Here is an 18,547-nt window from a genome sequence, read left to right as displayed (position 1 = left end):
AGACGGTACATCGCATGAACGCCCCCGAAACCTAACATTCCGACAACTTCGATATCACGTCGCGCCGACCGAATCTCCATAGAAATCAATGGCGACCTCGAAGTCTGCGCCATTGCAGACTCCAGCAGATCGCAATGTGAACAACGTCGTATTGGGGGATCTCTTGTTCAAGCCATGGAACCAATCCATCTACCCCGAAGATCTCGTCGCCAAAGACGCCGATCGACTCTACGTCTGTCGTTGGTGCTTTCGATATTCATGCGACGGTGATCTGTTTGAACAACATAAACGCGCCTGCGAGCATCGCATAACCCCACCAGGCACGAAAGTCTACGACCATGGCGGGTATGCAGTGTGGGAGGTTGATGGGCAGAACCACAAACTTTTCGGGCAGAATCTGTCCCTTTTCGCCAAGCTCTTCCTCGACCACAAGACAGTGTTTTTTGATGTCGCAACCTTCCTGTACTACATTCTCACTTTCACCGACCCGGACGACTCCGGTAGCTACTACGTGCTCGGTTTCTTCTCAAAAGAGAAACTCTCCTGGGACGCGAACAATCTTGCCTGTATCCTGATATTCCCGCCTTATCAACACAAACAGCTCGGGAAGCTGTTGATGGGGGTCAGCTATAAGCTCAGCGGATGGGACTCCAACGGGGGGTGCATTGGTGGACCAGAGAAGCCACTCAGTGAGCTGGGCCATAAAAGCTATGTCCGTTTTTGGGCCGAACGGATTGCCCGATTCTTGCTCCGTGGCAACCCTAGCGGCAGCTTCAGTGAAACCGACCAACAGAAGCCCAGCTCAACCCCTAAAGGTTCCCGCAAGAGACCCTTGCGCGAGACCATTACCGTTGAAGAACTTGGCCTGGGAACTGGTATGTTGACCGAGGATGTCATCACTGCACTCAAGAGCATGGGGCTGTTTGAACCTCAGGCCACCCCCAAAAAACGTAAATCTACCCGTACAGCCGTGGAGGAAAATACCGCCCCACGAGGTCAGATGGTTACCATCTGCAAATCTGATGTGTGGGAGTGGGCTCAAGCACACCATCTCTCCCTGGATGACCCAGTCAAGGAAGAAGGCTTTGCGGGACTCTGGCCCCCAGATATTGTGTCCGACGGGAGTGGCCAAAGTGTTGCCTCAGACGAAGACTGAGTCGACCAACGAGACAGCTTCCAATTCTATGTACGATAGCGCGGATTACAGTATTTTCATCTAACGACGACAATGAGAAGCAACGTGAAGTTTGTGTATTTTTTAATAGATTGGTTCTTGCCCCCCAATTCTGTGAGGAATCAAGTCTTTAGCCCTTTTAAACTTTACATGAACCGCCTGATTTCGTAACTGTGAAAGTGCATTACTCTTCCTGACCACCGGGGCCACCGGCACCGGATTTGCTCATCTGCCGAGCCTTCAGTAGCTCATCACACAGAAGGAGGTTAGATGCGATGCCTGTGCTGGAAGCGATGCAGTTGCGGAGGACACGGAATGAATCGAAGACACCCTCTTGGACAGGATCCATGGGTTCGCCAGTGACCAAATCCAAACCAACAACGTTACCATCAGTTGCCTCATCGTGAAGAGCAGCCAGAGAATCCTGGATATCGTGGCCTGAGTTGGCAGCAAGAGTTTTAGGAATGATCAAAAGGGCATCAGCGAACGCACCAACACCCCACTTGGCCTTACCCTTGACGGTCTTGGTGAAGCCCTGGGACTGCAGGTGTGCGGCACATGCGACTTGGAATGCACCAGCTCCGGGAATGACACAGCCATCGACAATGGTGTTGTAGACAGAGCGCAAACCATCACGAACGGCATCCTTAACCTGGGTGATGGTGTGCCCATTAGGACCCTTAATGAGGATGGTCACAGACTTAGGATCCTTGACCTCTTCAACAAAAGTGAATTTCTCCTCGCCAAGCTGATGCTCGTAGACCAGACCAGCCCATCCAAGAACCTCTGGAGACAAATCCTCAACACTGTTCTGAGCGGTTCCACCACAAACAAGCTGCAGACGCTCCATGTTTCTGCGCTTGGCTCTTCGCAAAGCGAAAATGCCATTCTTGACCAGAACATCCAGACTGAGGGGATCGATACCCTTTTGGTTGATGATGACGAATCCCTTATTGGGATCGTTTCCACAAACCTCCTTCTTGAGGTCCACGATCTTCTGCAGCTTCGCATCCACAAACTTGCGCTCACTCTCAACTAGCTTATCTCTCTGCTCAGCGTTAGAGTAGTAGAACCCGGAGTTAATTTCGGACTTCTCGTACTCCAGACTGACGTTCAATGTCAGAATGAAAGCGTTCTCAACCCGCTTGGGCATGTCGGGGTGTCTGGCACCGTGGTCCAAGGCAAGACCACGAATAAGCTGGGTATCGGATGAGGATCGGTGTTGCATCGTCATAATTTCTACCATGTGCAAATCGGGCTTCTCGGGGGCTCTGTGGATGGCGAGCACGGCATCGACGATGTCGGGGGTAAGCTTCTCAGCGAGAGCACCGTTAAGCTTGGTGGAGAGGGAAGTACGGGCGACGGAGAGCAACAGCTCTCGGTCAATGGAACGCTCGAGCTTGAAGTTTTCAAGGAACTGTAGGTGATGTGTTAGCTCCATGTCGAGATCCGACTTTCAATCTCCATTACATACTTTCAAGGCCTCAGTCTTGGCAATTTCGTAGCCATCAGTGATGACACGAGGGTGCAGACCCTCGGAGATGTGACGCTCCGCTTGCTTCAAAAGCTCTCCCACCAGCAAAACGACAGATGTTGTTCCATCACCGGTAATATCATCTTGTGCCGTCGCAGCGCGAGCGATCATAACCTTTCCATTCTGTCAGCAACATGTGGGAAGCTCACGAGGCAATCCAATCTTACCGCCGTGGGGTTTTGAATTTGCTGTTGATTGTTAGCTTAGAAGCTCGAGGCCCTGGGATTCTGGGGGCAGAACGAACCATCTCCCGCAACAAAACATTTCCATCCTTGGTCAATTTGATCTATCATAGCAAGCCTGTATCAGAAAAGGGATCGTTCGTGCCGCTCGAGAGGAATTGGAGATTGCATACTGCGCCTGCACCATCAACCAGCCTAAGTTTTGTCAGCTCCATTGCCTTTGTATGTGGGGTGTATTCGTAGGAAACTCACATCTTGAGAGTTCCCGAAGGACCCAAATTGGACTTGAGAACATCCTGAAGACCTTCACCGGCACCGATGTTCACCTTCAAGGCCTCTCCTCTCCGCTACGTGAGATGTTAGTGTGCGGGCATATCATTGAGGGGCCATCTGGGAATATTTTCCATACCCTCGACTCCGCCTTCGGGTTAAGTAGTTGAGTTGCAGACATCTCCCAGGTAATGAATGGCAGGGTATCACGTCCAATAACTCAAACAATATTAAATTAAAGGGATGGTAGAGCGCTTGTTCCACGTTAGGTCCGCGGCCAAAAAGCCCACATTCGAGCATGCTCTATTATCACGTGACTATATCAGCGGAGCGGGTAAACATACGCTCCGAGACTGACCGTCATTACCTCCGGTTCGGTGCCTTAGGATTCGCACTAGCGGCGAGAAAAAAAAATTGTCCATTTCCAGCCGTCGCCAACCTCACCAGCAATCTATCGAATTGAACTTTTCGAGGTTTTCTGGTCGGTGTTGCAAGAGTTTATTATTATTTTGCGATTGACCTTGTATTGGTCCTACCACGATGGCCGATTTCCTACTTTTCGAGGGCCCTATGGGTTACTCGCTTTTCAAGGTCGCCCATCAGGGCGACTCTGTCGGCAATGCCTTGAAGGAAGTCCAGGAGGGTGTCAATGACCTTGCCAAATTCGGAAAGATGGTCGAACTTTCCAGTTTCCTACCCTTCGAGTACGGTTTATCTGTCTATATGAAAATGTTTTCATAGCCCACTAACAATTTTTAGGAACAACAAGCAGGCTCTTGGAGAAATTAATGACATCTCCGAAGGTGTCGCATCCGATACTCTCGTTTCGTTCCTTGAATTGAACCTCCCCAAGCCGAACAAGAAGAAGAAGGTGATCCTGGGTCTTGCCGACAAGGCTCTGGCAGGAAGCATCAAGTCTGCTTTCTCATTCGTCGACTGTGAGACTGGTGATACCAGCGAGGTCGTTCAGGACCTTCTCCGTGGTATTCGTCTCCACGCTGGCAAGCTTCTCAAGCAGCTGCGCGATGGTGATATGGACACTGCCCAGCTCGGTCTCGGTCACGCTTACTCCCGCGCTAAGGTAAAGTTCTCCGTCCAGCGTGACGACAACCACATCATCCAGGCTATCGCCATTCTGGACCAGCTCGACAAGGCTATCAATACCTTCTCCATGCGAGTTCGCGAATGGTACTCCTGGCACTTCCCCGAGCTCGTCAAGATTGTCTCCGACAACCAGCGCTACGCCGAGCTCGCCCTTTTCATTAAGGACAAGCAGGCCCTGACCAACGAAAGCCTGCACGACATTGCCGCCCTTGTTGAAGATGACGAGGCTGTTGCCCAGAGCATTATCGATGCTGCTAAGACCAGTATGGGCCAAGAGATCTCTGAGGCCGACATGGAGAACGTTGTCGCTTTCGCCGAGCGCGTTGTCAAGCTCGCCAAGTACCGCAAGTCTCTCTACGCTTACCTTGTTGCCAAGATGAGCGTCGTCGCACCTAACCTTGCCGCCCTGATCGGCGAAGTCGTCGGCGCCCGTCTGATCTCCCACGCCGGTAGCTTGACCAACCTCTCCAAGTACCCCGCCTCTACCGTTCAAATTCTTGGTGCTGAGAAGGCTCTCTTCCGTGCCTTGAAGACCAAGGGAAACACCCCCAAGTACGGTCTGCTGTACCACTCTTCCTTCATCGGCCGCGCTGGCCCCAAGAACAAGGGCAGAATCTCCCGTTTCCTTGCCAACAAGTGCTCCATTGCTTCCCGCATTGATAACTTCTCCGAGGCCCCTAACACCAAGTTCGGTGAGGCCCTGAAGAGCCAGGTTGAGGAGCGCTTGGAATTCTACACCTCTGGCGCTGCCCCTACCAAGAATGAGGTCGCCATGGTACGTTGAGCTTTAGTTATCCTATTGAATGACCAAACATGCTAATCATTTACAGAAAAATGCCATGGACGCCGTCCTGGCTGACCTTGATGTCGATGCCGACCAGAGCGATGCTGATATGGAGGACGCCGAAGTTGCCGAGGCTAAGGTGGAGAAGAAGGAGAAAAAGGAGAAGAAAGAAAAGAAGGAGAAGAAGGAAAAGAAAGAGAAGAGAAAGTCCGTTGGTGGTGAGGGCGAGTCAGACAAGAAGAAGAAGCGCAAGCACGACACGGATGCCGAGCCCTCCAAGAAGAAGCAAAAGGCCTAGATATGCAATTTGTTTGGACTTGGGAGTCTTTGTCATGGCGTTAGGTTTTGCTTTTGTCTTGATGACTTGATTGGTACGGCTTGCAGGTATTTGTAAATTATTACCAGGCCTTTTGCCTCAGCAGCTTTGACTATCGCTGCTCTGATATTTTTCAATTAAGTGTTTTAAGTTGTTCATGTGGCACTAGATCTGGAGTAAGGAGATTCAAAGAAACCTATTTTTATTCCTTGCAGAACAGAATCAAAAGGAATCCCTTGATGCATGCGCGGCCTATTAAGTGGCGATCATGTTGTACCCCACGTCTGATTCAATGCCGAATGTCCCCAAGAAACCCCTCTCAGCCCTGACCTCCGCGCTGTGCGAGCTCTCCAGAATGCATACCTTCGTTTCTTGAGAGCTTGGTGGTGGATACCCTAATCATCTGCAAATGAGATCCATCGGGTTGCTCAGTGACGTCCCCACTACGTCCGTTTTCAGTATGATGCCGATAGGCTTACCTTCATCTTTCTCTCCCAAGCGCAAACGAGAGCCCTCAGAGTCAGACTTCTATAGCCCCTCAGCCTCACCCACATCGATAGCCTCCATTGACAGTTTTCCAGAGGTTCCACTTCGGGACGAGGACGAGCTGGAAAGCTACAGTCCTCGCGCTGCAGTGGCTGGACGATTTGGGGAGTTAGCCATCTGCGGGGACCTTCTTTTGGACTCTGGAACTTTGACTGGCAACTCTAAGCGAGTATCTCTGGCTCCACTGGCACAAGCATGCGAGCCTGACAGCCACGAGCTCAAGAATATGCCTGAAGCCCTACCGGCCACTAGCAGCGAACCCGGTGACCGCCAAGCTCTGCGATTCGAGCCGCCTGCAACACAGGATCCGACCTCCTTGCCGACCTCCTCGCCCATTTCTCCCTCAAAGAGGAAGTCTGCAACTTTCTCCCGCAAACAGTTGAACCCGTCATCGCCATCTAAACGCAAGCAACGTCTTTCCCCTCCTCTTGCAGGCACTCCGTCTGAAGAAGACCCGCTTGTATGGCATGACTCGGAAATAACAGGCCACAACCCATCCGACCCGACGGATGATGGGTACGGAATCAATGGTATAGGCTTCAAGCCCACTGCCTCAATTGCGTGGGAAAGATCACAAAAGCGACGAAAGCAAGTGGCAGAATGGAAGAATCGCGAAGCCCGGGAAGCTCGTGAAAGACGACGCGAAAGGAGAAGGGATGGTGCTGAGCTAGACAAATTGCATGGCATAGATAAAGGTGCCATTCAGAAGCGTGTAAAATTCAATTTCTAGCGGAGCTGGCATAGCTGCGCAACATGCAGCCAAATTTTGGATATCTTCATTTCGGCGTTTTTGTCTTGGAAGGGCAGGCATACGGGCGGTTTTCTTCTTTACTTTCTCTCGGACAAATGGGAGGGTGCAGCGATGATTAGGCGGACAATATGAACTTTGCAGAGAGCTATGATACACTGAGATGACTTATGACATGGCGTCGATCACCACTTGATCCATTGATCAGAATACATATACAGTTTTCGGAACCCCTCATAAACTCCATGACTCCTTTTCATGAACCAAGAGCACTACCAGAACTTGTAGTTGGCGGGATTGGTCCAACTTTTGCTCTTCCTTTCCTGCTCAGCAAGACGCGCGCGCAATGCCGCTTCCTCCTCTGCCGTATCCTTCTCACGTTGTTTCTTGGCCTTCAATTGATTCATCAGATCAAGCGCTTCTGCCATGCCACTCAATTCGTTATTTCGTCGCCAGCGGCAGTATTCATATGAGGCTAATGAAGTGATCGCAAACATGCCAACAGCCCAGTTTCCTGCAGACCATAGATAGTACCGTCCTGCATGCACATATTAGACTATGATTCCAGTGTTCCAATGTTGAAGAGTGCAGCTATACCTTTAACCAAGCCTCGTAGACCACCAACTCCAAATCCAACACCAATACCAGTCAACAAGGATTCCCGAGCACACGGTCTTTTGTGAAGGGTGGTCATTTCGGAGACCGGAAATGTTCCAATAATCTCGGAGTATGAGACATCCTTAGGGTTCTTGCCTCGGGGCTTATAGGTTGCTTTGGCGAGCGCATTTGCGGGTTCCTCGGGGTTTCCAAAGGCATCCCATAGCTTTCCAGTTTGTGACTGAGATGGACTGTATTTTGGTTTCTGCGAATCGGCCTGATCATTGGGGAATTGTGTATTGTTACCAGTCTCTGGAAGAGAGCTGGGGTCTCGTGAGTCTTCCGACATCGTTGTGTAGAGTAAATTGCTGCTACACTTCCACTTGCTGTCTTCATCACTATTGAAGAAGAGCACCAATATCGGATGAATAGATAATCCGGGATTCTAAAATGGATAGTTATTCCGGAAGGCTGACTAACAATTTCAACGCGCGTGGGTGGTACGCGAACGCGTCGAGACTATCGAAATCGATTTGATTATAGCAGATTATAGGCCACCTAGAGGCACAATTAGCCCCAAAACCAGATCATTATCTTTGCGCCCAACTAAACTTTCTTCTGTTTTTCTTTGTTTGATCTGAAATACACCAAGTGCGCATTTTTCATGTTCTACACTGGCCACTGGTCCCGTCCTTTGAAAGAGGTACTTTAACAAGTCCATCTGGGCGCAGCGTCGCAATGCCTTCCCGAAAGCCCAGCAAGTATGGAAACAAGTTCAGGTCTGGTGCTGCATCCTCGAATCCTCGGCGCTCCAAAACGGTCCAATTTAACTCCTTACGCTCGACCGAGGCAACCTCCCAAGATGAGAAATTCGAGGCCATTCGGTTGGCCAACAGCATCGACGAGACTCTAGGCTTCCCGCGGTTTGAGTCCGGCGAGACAAGGGCCGGTTGGTTGGTCAACATGCACAGCACATTGATTGAGGACCCGGACGTGCCTGGTGGTCGTGCCGGCGTGGATTATTACTTTCTGCAGGACGACGGAGGAAGTTTCAAGGCTACCGTGGAATACGATCCTTATTTTTTGATTTCGGTCAAGAAAGGCTATGAGATGGAGGTAGAAGAGTGGTGTCGCCGAACCTTTGAGGGCATGATCAAAAAATTCAAGCGACTTGAGAAAGAAGATCTCAACCTCCCAAATCACCTCCTCGGCTACCGGAAGACCTACATCAAGCTCAGCTTCGCCAACGTGAGCAACCTTTTAGAGGTTAGGAAGACTCTCCTTCCTCTCGCAGAGAAGAACAAGAAGAATGAGAGTGCGATGGACGCATATGTTGAGATGACCAGGTTTGTTTTGTGTTACATGATTCGATCTGAATATGGGCTAATGCATGGCTCCCATAGTGCGACTGCTGGTATCGACCTTTTTGATGACGAAATAATTAATGAGCAACGACCTAATGGCAACCTACAAGCGAGTGATTTTATTGTTGATATTCGAGAATACGACGTGCCATACCATGTCCGGGTCTGCATTGATAAAGGTCAGTATTTTCAGTGTCTCCTGGCGAGGCCTCATAGCTGACGCATCGCAGACATTCGGATTGGAAAATGGTACAATGTTCAGGCAGACCATGGCGTAATATCGCTCACTTGCTTGGAGGATCGACTTCAGCGTGCCGATCCTGTCGTTCTCGCTTTTGATATCGAGTGTACGAAGTTACCGCTGAAATTTCCCGACGCCACGATGGATCAAATTATGATGATTTCATACATGATTGATGGGCAAGGGTTCCTAATTACCAACAGAGAGATCGTGTCAGAAGACATTCACGATTTTGAGTACACTCCCAAACCAGAGTACAACGGACCTTTCATTATCTTCAATGAACCCAATGAAAGAGCAGTCCTTGAGCGATTTTTCGAGCACGTCAAAATCTCGAAGCCTACCGTCATTGCGACATACAACGGTGACTTCTTCGATTGGCCGTTTGTGGAAACAAGAGCCAGCATTTTGGGACTCGACATGTACATGGAGATCGGTTTCCGGAAAAACAGCGAGGACATTTACCAAGCTGACAACTGTGTGCATATGGATTGTTTCTCCTGGGTCAGCCGCGACAGTTACCTCCCTCAAGGAAGTCGTGGCTTGAAAGCCGTGACTGTTGCAAAGCTTGGTTACGACCCTGATGAACTCGACCCAGAGCTTATGACACCGTATGCGAGTGAAAGGCCGCAGACATTAGCCGAATACTCGGTTTCCGATGCTGTTGCAACCTATTACCTATACATGAAATATGTCCACCCATTCATCTTCTCGCTCTGCACAATTATCCCCCTCAACGCTGACGAAACGTTGCGGAAGGGAACTGGAACTTTGTGTGAGATGCTTCTCATGGTTCAAGCCTACCAGCATGAGATTGTCTTGCCCAACAAACACAAGAATCCTCCAGAAGCCTTTTATGAAGGTCATCTCCTTGAGTCGGAGACCTACGTTGGCGGCCATGTTGAAAGTATTGAAGCTGGTGTCTTCCGAAGTGATATCCCTACACATTTCAGCGTTGATCCTACTGCAATTGATGAACTTCTCAAGGATCTCGATCATGCCCTCAAGTTCAGTATTGAGGTTGAAGAGAAGAAATCCATGGATGATGTCGTGAACTATGATGAGGTCAGGGCACAAATCGTGGAGCGTTTGCTTGATCTCAAGAACAATCCAGTCCGGAACGAGGTGCCTTACATTTACCACTTAGATGTCGCCTCCATGTATCCCAACATCATGATCACAAACCGATTGCAACCGGACTCGTTGATTAATGAGTCAAATTGTGCCGCCTGCGACTTCAACCGACCTGGAAAAACCTGTGATAGACGCATGCCTTGGGCATGGCGAGGTGAATTCTTGCCTGCCAAACGTGATGAATACAACATGATCCGACGTGCCACAGCAAACGAACGTTTCCCAGGCAGGTACCCAAAGTCCCCAATGAGGTCTTTCGGTGAATTGAGCATTGAGGAGCAAGCTGGAGTGGTCAAGAAACGGCTACAGGATTACAGCAAGAAGATTTATCACAAGATTCACGACAGCAAGACGATGGAGCGGGAGGCTATCATTTGCCAAAGAGAAAATCCCTTCTATGTCGACACTGTGAGAGACTTCCGTGACCGACGATACGATTTCAAGGGCAAGCAAAAATCTTGGAAGAACAAAGCCGACGGTTTGCAGTCATCGGGCGGCTCGGCTGCTGAAATTGAGGAGGCAAAGAAGATGATTATTCTGTACGATTCCCTTCAACTTGCACACAAGGTCATTCTCAACAGTTTCTACGGATATGTGATGCGAAAGGGTTCTCGGTGGTATTCCATGGAAATGGCCGGTGTCACTTGTCTGACAGGCGCTCACATCATTCAGATGGCGAGAGAACTTGTTGAACGTATCGGTCGTCCCCTAGAATTAGATACCGACGGTATCTGGTGTATGCTTCCAGGAGGATTCCCTGATAATTTCTCCTTCACTCTGAAGAACGGGAAGAAGCTGGGTATCTCATACCCTTGTGTCATGCTTAACCACCTCGTGCACGCAAGGTACACCAACCACCAATACCAGGCGCTTGTCGATCCGAAAACCTTCAAGTACGAAACTCACAGCGAAAATTCCATCTTCTTTGAAGTAGATGGACCGTACAGGGCAATGATTTTGCCAACGTCGAAGGAGGAAGACAAGAACCTGAAGAAACGATATGCAGTTTTCAATCACGATGGCTCCCTAGCTGAACTCAAGGGATTTGAAGTCAAGCGAAGAGGAGAGCTGAAGTTGATCAAGATTTTCCAGACGCAGCTCTTTAAATTCTTCCTCGAGGGCTCTAATCTTGCCGAGACCTACGCCGCTGTGGCCCGAGTTGCAGACCGGTGGTTGGACGTTCTATACGAACACGGAACGACCTTAGCTGATGAAGAGTTAGTCGATCTCATTTCGGAAAATCGAAGCATGTCAAAAACCCTGGAAGAGTACGGTTCTCAAAAGTCCACATCCATCACGACAGCAAAGCGCCTGGCTGAGTTCTTGGGTGAACAGATGATCAAGGACAAAGGCCTTAACTGCAAATACATCATTTCATCACGCCCACGGAACACACCTGTCACTGAAAGAGCCATTCCTGTGGCTATATTTTCAGCTGAAGAGAACATCAAGCGATTCTTCTTGCGCAAATGGCTAAAAGAAGACCCCGGCGATATGGATCCCCGAACCGTGATCGATTGGGACTATTACCTAGAGCGTTTGGGGTCTGTAATCCAGAAGTTGATTACCATTCCAGCTGCGCTTCAGAAGCTTCCAAACCCAGTGCCCCGGGTTGCCCACCCCGATTGGTTGCAACGTCGGATCAACACGAAGGAAGACAGGTTCAAGCAAAAAAAGATGACTGATCTATTCACCAAATCCGAAAAGACGCCCCTTTCGTCGACAAATGCCAATATCCTAGATCATCGGGTTCAGCACGCTGGCGACCTAGATGAAGCAATTGCAGGCTCAACTCAAAAATCAAAATCGCCCAACAACAAGGCTTCCCAGAAGAGAAAGCATCCAGAAAATGCTCCAAAGACAGCTCTTGATCCCTTTGCTAGCCTGCCAGCAGTTATGCCATCTATGTCAGAGAACTACGAAGGGTTCCTTAAGTATCAGAAACAAAAATGGAAGATCCAAAAGCAAGCACGACTTCGCCGTCGTCAACTGTTTGGCGAACGAACCAACGTTGCCTCAGATTCCTTGAGTAGCTTCTTCCGCAATCAAGCTCAAATGCTGTATATCAGCACATGGCAGGTCCTGCAGCTTTGCGAGACGGGCATTCCGGGAGTTGTGCGAGCTTTTGTACTGATTGACCAAAAGATCCATGCTCTCAGCCTTAGAGTTCCACGGCAATTCTTCTTGAACTTGAAACGGGACTCTTTGCCGGACGTTGACGTGCCAGACTGTGAAGTCGAGAAGGTCAACCATACCCTACCCAACGGCCATCCCTCGGTTCACTTGTTCAAGCTGTCTTTGTCGGAAGATAAATATCTAGAAGAAGCCGACAAGATGGATATTCTCTTCCAACACCCTAGCGTTGAGGGTGTTTACGAAGGAAACATCCCGCTAAGCACTCGAGCGGTGCTCAAGCTAGGAAGCCATTGTACCTTCGATGAAGAGCAACGTGGTGTTCTTGGTGACGGCTTGGACAAGGGCTTCGACCTCTCAACATTACTTCACACATCTTCCGAGCAGCCCTATCTGATGGACTCGTCATTGGTGTTCCACTATTTATACCACATTGTCTCTGGAGATAGGCAGATCTTCGCAATATTTTCGACAGCCAAGAATGAGGCGCATATCATTGTTCTCAACCGCTCAAGAGATGTCCAGGGTCTTCCCAACGTCGATAAAATCTACACCGACCTCCTCACACGTAAGATGCAAGCCGCATCGGGTGACGACTCGCAGCATGCGTTCGAATACCAGGATAAGATTCATTTCAAAACTACCCAGGTGATGACGCGAAGGAAGGCTCACCTTGAGGTTGGTGATTTGATCAGAAAGATTCGAAATGATGAGAGTCAGCCTGCCGTTCTGGTCATTCAATCTCAACAAAAAGACCGCCTGTGTCACGACATTCCGATCTTGAAGGAGTACCCAGTATTATCCGTGAAGCCCGAAGCATCGGACATGGAACTTCCCCCACTGGGCTGGCAGGCATTCATTGCAAGACGTCTAGTCACACGCTATCTATACTTGTCTTCTTGGATTCAGCACTTGACCATGCTCGCTCGGTTCGGTGATGTTCCGCTTTGCAATCTGGAAAGTGAAGATCCTCGATACCTTATTGACATTTCGTACGCTAGACGGCTTCAACAAAACAACGTTGTGCTCTGGTGGTCATCCGGGCCGCGTCCTGATCACGCGGGCTATGAAAGGGATGACATCCTTGGTGCCTTGGACAAGGTCAACATGCCATCTGTCAATGTACCAGGTGCTTACTCCACAGTGTGCATTGAACTCGAGGTTCGCAATTTGTCGATTAACACGATTCTGACATCTTCTATCATCAATGAAATGGAAGGCAATGATACGCTCCTGGCTTCTGGGGATGGGGAAGATACCGGTGTTTTCTATTCAGAGAAAGCATTTGCCTCTGCCGGTGTTGTCGTTCTCCGAGAGATGGTAAAACACTGGTGGACAGAAGCCTGTTCAGGGAACAACATGGCCGACATCATGGTCCAGCATCTGATCCGTTGGGTGGAAAGCCCTGTTTCCTGTCTGTATGACCGGTCTCTGCACAACTACGTGCGACTACTGTCACGGAAGTCATTCCAAAGATTGATGGCAGAGTTCAGACGTGTTGGCTCGCACGTCATCTTTGCCAGCCCTACACGCCTCCTTCTCCAAACGACCAAGACCGAGGTTGGCAACGCCTACGCCTACAGCCAGTATGTCCTCAAGTCAATTCGCGCCAATCCTTCATTCCACTTTATCGATCTCGAGATCAAGGAGTACTGGGACTATCTTGTTTGGTATGATGAATACAACTACGGAGGCAAGGGTTGTCGAGAGGTCACCGAGGCCGACGAGCAGGATCTTGAAACAGCGATGCACTGGCAGCTCAGCCGGTTCCTGCCAATGCCCATGCAGACTATCTTCCATGATTGGATTGTTGAGTATATCGAGCTGATGCACGGCTTGAAACGGCCGGAACTCCAAGACGGGGATCTGTCTTCAACGCCTCGGCCAACACAAATTCCCATCGGACGGACCAACGAAGAAGACGATAACGAAATAACTGCCATTCTCTCGGACCGATTCTCAAAACCATTGAAGAAGCAGATCTCGGGATTGATCCGCAGACAACGCGACGAGATGCTTCATCCTGAGCTTGCATCTGACTATGCCTTCCCCGTTTTGCCAGGAGTCCTAGTCGGTCCCAAGGACAATCGCAACCCATCTCTGGAGTTGACGAAACTGCTGATGCAGGTTCTGAGTCTGTCCAAGACAACAACCCTGGAATCTCGGTTGCTGCGGCGCGAACTTCTTGCCCTTTTCGAGGTCCGAGAATTCAGCAAGGAGGGCCGATTCGAGAACCCTAGTGCTAGCTTGAAGCTCCCGGAGATGTCCTGCAACTCCTGCTGTCTTATTCGAGATCTGGATCTTTGCCGTGATGAAGATGTGCTGCCTGATCCCAGCTTAGAGGCCAGCAAATCTACCCAGCCCTGGCGATGCCCCTTCTGTCACGCCGAGTACGACCGATTGGCGACTGAAGAATTCCTCATTGGTCAAGTCCATGGCTTTGTTGTTGAATGGCAGACACAGGATATCAAATGTTCAAAGTGCAGTGGTCTTAAAATCAGTGATTTCATGGAGCACTGTTCTTGTAGTGGTGCATGGACCGAAACAGTTGATCGCAAGGAGATCGAGAAGAAACTACAAGTGTTAGAGAGCGTGGCCAAATTCCACAAGCTGCAACTACTGGAGCACGTTGTCGCGGAAGTGCTGGAGCGATTTTGAATGTACCAATTTTCTTTGATTTTTTCTTGATTTTTGCCCTGTTTTTTCTTTGTTTTGCATTGGGCTGGCGTTGAGTGAAATGTACATAGCTTAAATAGCCAGGGCAAAGAAATGCCTCTCCAATAATCACGCTGTCGATATTTTTTATATCCTGGCTTTTAATTCCAATGTTTTGCAAGATTCTATTTTAATAATCTTGGAGTTGAGCTGTTTCATCGGATGTTTCAGCTCTTCCCCCCGCCAACGATTCCCCAGGGATCTTCAACTTCGAACCCCCGCAGTCCCTCGAACGTCAGACCGTTGCGCATACAATAAACCCATAAAATCATCCCTTGTCACCCAACTGTAAGTATTCTCCGTCGTCACACCTTACGTCCTCGCACTCGGCTCCTGTGCCACTTTACAGCAAGACTGACTTTCGATTGCGTAGGTACATAAGAAACAGGCGTATATACCCTCGATTCGAATCCCTCTAGTACCGCGCTCAATCTCTCACACGCGCCTTGAGTCACACAACTCCTCCATCCCCCACGATCTGCGTTGCGCATCCCGCACTTGGTTTTATTCGAAATGGCGGCACAACCCCCGAGCGGCCAGAAGCCGAAGGTTCAGCCGTGCCGATACAAGACCGGAAAGACACTAGGCGCTGGTTCATACTCTGTCGTAAAAGAATGTGTGCACATTGATACCGGTCGCTACTATGCGGCGAAGGTCATCAATAAGCGCCTCATGTCCGGGCGGGAGCATATGGTGCGTGCCGGGAGATCTACAGCTGCGAGACAAGAGCATGACTGACGCCCGAACTATTCAGGTCCGGAATGAGATTGCCGTATTGAAGAAGGTGTCCCTAGGCCACCAGAATATCCTCACGCTGGTCGACTACTTTGAGACTATGAACAACTGTGTGTTTCACCCCACTATAATAACTTCAATCGCACCCCCCCACTGACAGTAATGCTGTTAGTATATCTTGTCACCGATCTCGCCCTAGGCGGGGAACTCTTTGACCGCATTTGTCGCAAAGGCAGCTATTATGAATCCGACGCTGCAGACCTTATGCGCGCAGTGCTCTCTGCCGTGGCCTATCTACATGATCATGGGATCGTGCACCGTGATCTAAAGCCGGAGAACCTACTTTTCCGCACCCCAGAAGACAACGCGGATCTGTTAATTGCCGATTTCGGATTATCGAGGATCATGGACGAGGAGCAGTTCCACGTCCTGACTACGACCTGCGGAACGCCGGGGTACATGGCACCAGAGATCTTCAAAAGAGTGGTCATGGCAAGCCAGTGTAAGTCGCCTCTCAATGCAATTGCTTATCGTTTACTAACAACCCACTCCTATTCAGCGACATCTGGGCCATCGGTGTGATCACCTACTTCCTGCTATGCGGATACACTCCCTTCGACCGGGACTCCAATCTCGAAGAGATGCAAGCAATTCTAGCAGCAGACTACTCCTTCACGCCGGTCGAGTACTGGCGCGGTGTATCACAGGAAGCGCGCAACTTCATCAAGAGCTGTCTAACCGTCAACCCACAGTCACGGATGACAGCCCACGAAGCTCTCCAGCACCCATGGGTCAACCTACCCTACGACAGCGGCAAGGTGGGCTCGGGTGAAGATCTGCTGCCAACGGTCAAGAAGAATTTCAATGCGCGCCGCACGCTTCACCGTGCTATTGACACTGTGCGTGCTATTAACAAGCTCCGCGAGGGCGGTGGCTTCATGATGGACGGCGTTATGAGCGTTGATCCCAAACCTGAGCGTGTCAATGGCGATGAGATCATTGAGGAGCAGCATCATGCTCCTCCGCCTACATCGGCCAATGCCGGTGGGAGTCAGATGCAGATTGATAGTCGTGGTAATGCGCGTGGGCAGACTGAGGAGCAGATCAGGGCCCAGGAGCGGAGAGTTAAGGAAATGGTTGCTGGGTTGTGGAGTCGTACTCCTCGCTAGACTACATGAATATGTGTCCTTTGCTTTTGTCCATGCTGTGTTTTGGTTTCTTCCGTGGGGAGGTTCGGATTCAGATTCGGATTTAGGAGTTCCACTGGCTGCTCCTCTCTAGTCGCGGGCTTTGCCTCTACTTGACTATTTTTCAACGTCTATGTAGACCACAACAATATTATATACAATCTTGGAATGAATGATGTCAGTGTTTATAACCAATGGTTATCCCGAGGCCAGATGAGTGTCGAGTTAAAATTCTTGTTCGCTATCTTAATAGAGCAGATGCCATATCAAATTCTCATCATGGTCGCCCATGGTCTAGTCATTGCCATCCCTCATTAGTGCCCATGCCGAAACGTTGTTCACCGAAAACCAAGGAAAGAAGCAGTATCATCATGGTCATTAAAATCATCAGTCCCGCTTGAATTGGCGAGATGTGGGACGGAAAGCAAAGCGATCTAAAAGTAAATGGCAATCAATCCGCGCCTTCCAGTATCTCCTCCCCATCATCTAGAGAGAGAACCCATTCTCGCCATTCCTGCCACTCCGCATAATCAGCGCTCGCCTTGAGGCCCTGATACCTGACAGTACGGAAATCCGAGACTTGGTCCCAAGGCTTAGTGGCACTGGAATTCCCACCAGCTGCACCGCGTAGCAGTCTGCGTGCAGTACTGCCACCACCATCCCAGCCTGCCTTGCGCATCAAGCTCTCCACTGTCTCTTCTTTGGTCCATCCCTGCTCGACAGCGACGTCAGGGAGATATGTAGCGCCATAACGACGACCGCGGTGGATGAAGGAGATCCGCAGCCCGTGAGTACCCAGAGACCAGTCCATGGCATTTGTACACGGCTCAAAGGACCCAAGGAGTGTGAGAGAGCATGATAGTGAAGGGAGGAGGGATTTGGGAATGGGTGCAAAACGGGTGTCGTCAAATGCCCTAAAGTAAATGTGTGAGTTAATCTGATATGTAGAAGGTAGGACTATACCACTGTTTGTATTGTATCGAGAGAGGGGTATTCAATAGGAACCACGTACGAGGTCAAAGCGTAGGACTTCAACCCCGCTGCTAGTTCCTGTGCCTCGAATGTGCCTATGCACCCGCGTAGAGACTTGTGTCCGCTTCGTGACAAGGTGTTCCATGTTACGAACAGGGGATATCGCTTATCAGACGATCTCGGGTGGGAGGTCTCGGAAACGACACTTGCCGTGGTGACATTGGTTGAGCTCGATTGTAGCGAGTTAGAAGAAAGTGTCGATGCGGATGATGAAGATGTGGCTGCACTGGAAGAGGCAGAAGTTTGGTTCTGAAGACGGCTGACGCTGCGGAGTTGCAGCTGCTTGGGCTGACTACTCGACTGGGGCGATTGGTTGCTATCGTCATCTTCGTCCTGCGCATTTACGGACTGTCGGTCTGTATCATCTTCTGCTTCTGTTTGTTCTTTAAGGCTTGACAGCTTCTTAGTCTGCTCGTGCTGTTCCCATAAGGCCTCTACGGCTGCCAGAGTGATGGGCTCGCGATTCTCGAACGAAGCCAGGAGAGACTCAAAACAAAAGTAGCATTGAGCGGTATTCGCCATGTTGGGGGACGATCTATCCTTTGATCACCAGTGTGTTCTCAAAGATGCACAGTACTGCTTCAGATTCGATCTTAGATTGGTGTATGCTGGAGGTGTGGTTCTCCGCAAGAGTCCGGGGCGATAAGAACTGCCTTATCGATGGGCCTAGAACCCCCGCTATATTTGAAGCAGGAGAGCGTCAAGCAGTGCAATAACGAGGACTTAAGGGCATATAGAAAATAAGAGGAAA

The 18,547-nt window shown here is 49.9% G+C and overlaps 8 protein-coding genes across 8 annotated transcripts; 5 read left to right on the top strand and 3 right to left on the bottom strand.

Annotated features, from left to right (window-relative positions):
• Window positions 1-88: 88 nt before the first annotated feature.
• Window positions 89-1,156, top strand: N7500_005554 (putative histone acetyltransferase (MysT1); the record flags this gene model as incomplete). Its single annotated transcript, XM_056676698.1, has 1 exon — window positions 89-1,156. One exon carries the CDS (start codon window positions 89-91, stop codon window positions 1,154-1,156), a length of 1,068 nt encoding a protein of 355 aa, XP_056531698.1.
• Window positions 1,157-1,358: 202 nt separating this feature from the next.
• N7500_005553 (chaperonin-containing T-complex subunit CCT6) lies at window positions 1,359-3,341 on the bottom strand (the record flags this gene model as incomplete). Its single annotated transcript, XM_056676697.1, has 7 exons — window positions 1,359-2,591; window positions 2,649-2,822; window positions 2,876-2,896; window positions 2,953-2,994; window positions 3,064-3,085; window positions 3,143-3,237; window positions 3,300-3,341. The coding sequence occupies 7 exons, from the start codon at window positions 3,339-3,341 to the stop codon at window positions 1,359-1,361; spliced, it is 1,629 nt and encodes a 542-aa protein (XP_056531697.1).
• A 359-nt stretch (window positions 3,342-3,700) lies between these two features.
• Window positions 3,701-5,346, top strand: sik1 (snoRNP complex protein NOP56; the record flags this gene model as incomplete). Its single annotated transcript, XM_056676696.1, has 3 exons — window positions 3,701-3,864; window positions 3,920-5,039; window positions 5,095-5,346. The coding sequence occupies 3 exons, from the start codon at window positions 3,701-3,703 to the stop codon at window positions 5,344-5,346; spliced, it is 1,536 nt and encodes a 511-aa protein (XP_056531696.1).
• A 427-nt stretch (window positions 5,347-5,773) lies between these two features.
• Window positions 5,774-6,640, top strand: N7500_005551 (uncharacterized protein; the record flags this gene model as incomplete). The annotated part of the gene is made up of 1 exon (XM_056676695.1): window positions 5,774-6,640. The coding sequence occupies one exon, from the start codon at window positions 5,774-5,776 to the stop codon at window positions 6,638-6,640; it is 867 nt and encodes a 288-aa protein (XP_056531695.1).
• A 290-nt stretch (window positions 6,641-6,930) lies between these two features.
• N7500_005550 (Cytochrome oxidase biogenesis protein Cox20 subunit) lies at window positions 6,931-7,604 on the bottom strand (the record flags this gene model as incomplete). Its single annotated transcript, XM_056676694.1, has 2 exons — window positions 6,931-7,196; window positions 7,256-7,604. The coding sequence occupies 2 exons, from the start codon at window positions 7,602-7,604 to the stop codon at window positions 6,931-6,933; spliced, it is 615 nt and encodes a 204-aa protein (XP_056531694.1).
• A 389-nt stretch (window positions 7,605-7,993) lies between these two features.
• Window positions 7,994-14,785, top strand: N7500_005549 (DNA polymerase epsilon catalytic subunit POL2; the record flags this gene model as incomplete). The annotated part of the gene is made up of 3 exons (XM_056676693.1): window positions 7,994-8,601; window positions 8,659-8,798; window positions 8,850-14,785. The coding sequence occupies 3 exons, from the start codon at window positions 7,994-7,996 to the stop codon at window positions 14,783-14,785; spliced, it is 6,684 nt and encodes a 2,227-aa protein (XP_056531693.1).
• A 570-nt stretch (window positions 14,786-15,355) lies between these two features.
• Window positions 15,356-16,746, top strand: N7500_005548 (serine/threonine-protein kinase; the record flags this gene model as incomplete). Its single annotated transcript, XM_056676692.1, has 4 exons — window positions 15,356-15,535; window positions 15,597-15,687; window positions 15,750-16,032; window positions 16,137-16,746. The coding sequence occupies 4 exons, from the start codon at window positions 15,356-15,358 to the stop codon at window positions 16,744-16,746; spliced, it is 1,164 nt and encodes a 387-aa protein (XP_056531692.1).
• Window positions 16,747-17,215: 469 nt separating this feature from the next.
• N7500_005547 (AMMECR1 domain-containing protein) lies at window positions 17,216-18,318 on the bottom strand (the record flags this gene model as incomplete). The annotated part of the gene is made up of 2 exons (XM_056676691.1): window positions 17,216-17,678; window positions 17,777-18,318. 2 exons carry the CDS (start codon window positions 18,316-18,318, stop codon window positions 17,216-17,218), a joined length of 1,005 nt encoding a protein of 334 aa, XP_056531691.1.
• Window positions 18,319-18,547: the final 229 nt, after the last annotated feature.

Source organism: Penicillium coprophilum, assembly GCF_028826855.1.
Source record: "Penicillium coprophilum strain IBT 35676 chromosome Unknown utg000004l_segment0_segment0, whole genome shotgun sequence".
NCBI classification, from domain to species: domain Eukaryota; kingdom Fungi; phylum Ascomycota; class Eurotiomycetes; order Eurotiales; family Aspergillaceae; genus Penicillium; species Penicillium coprophilum.
This window is presented reverse-complemented; position numbering and strand designations above follow the sequence as displayed.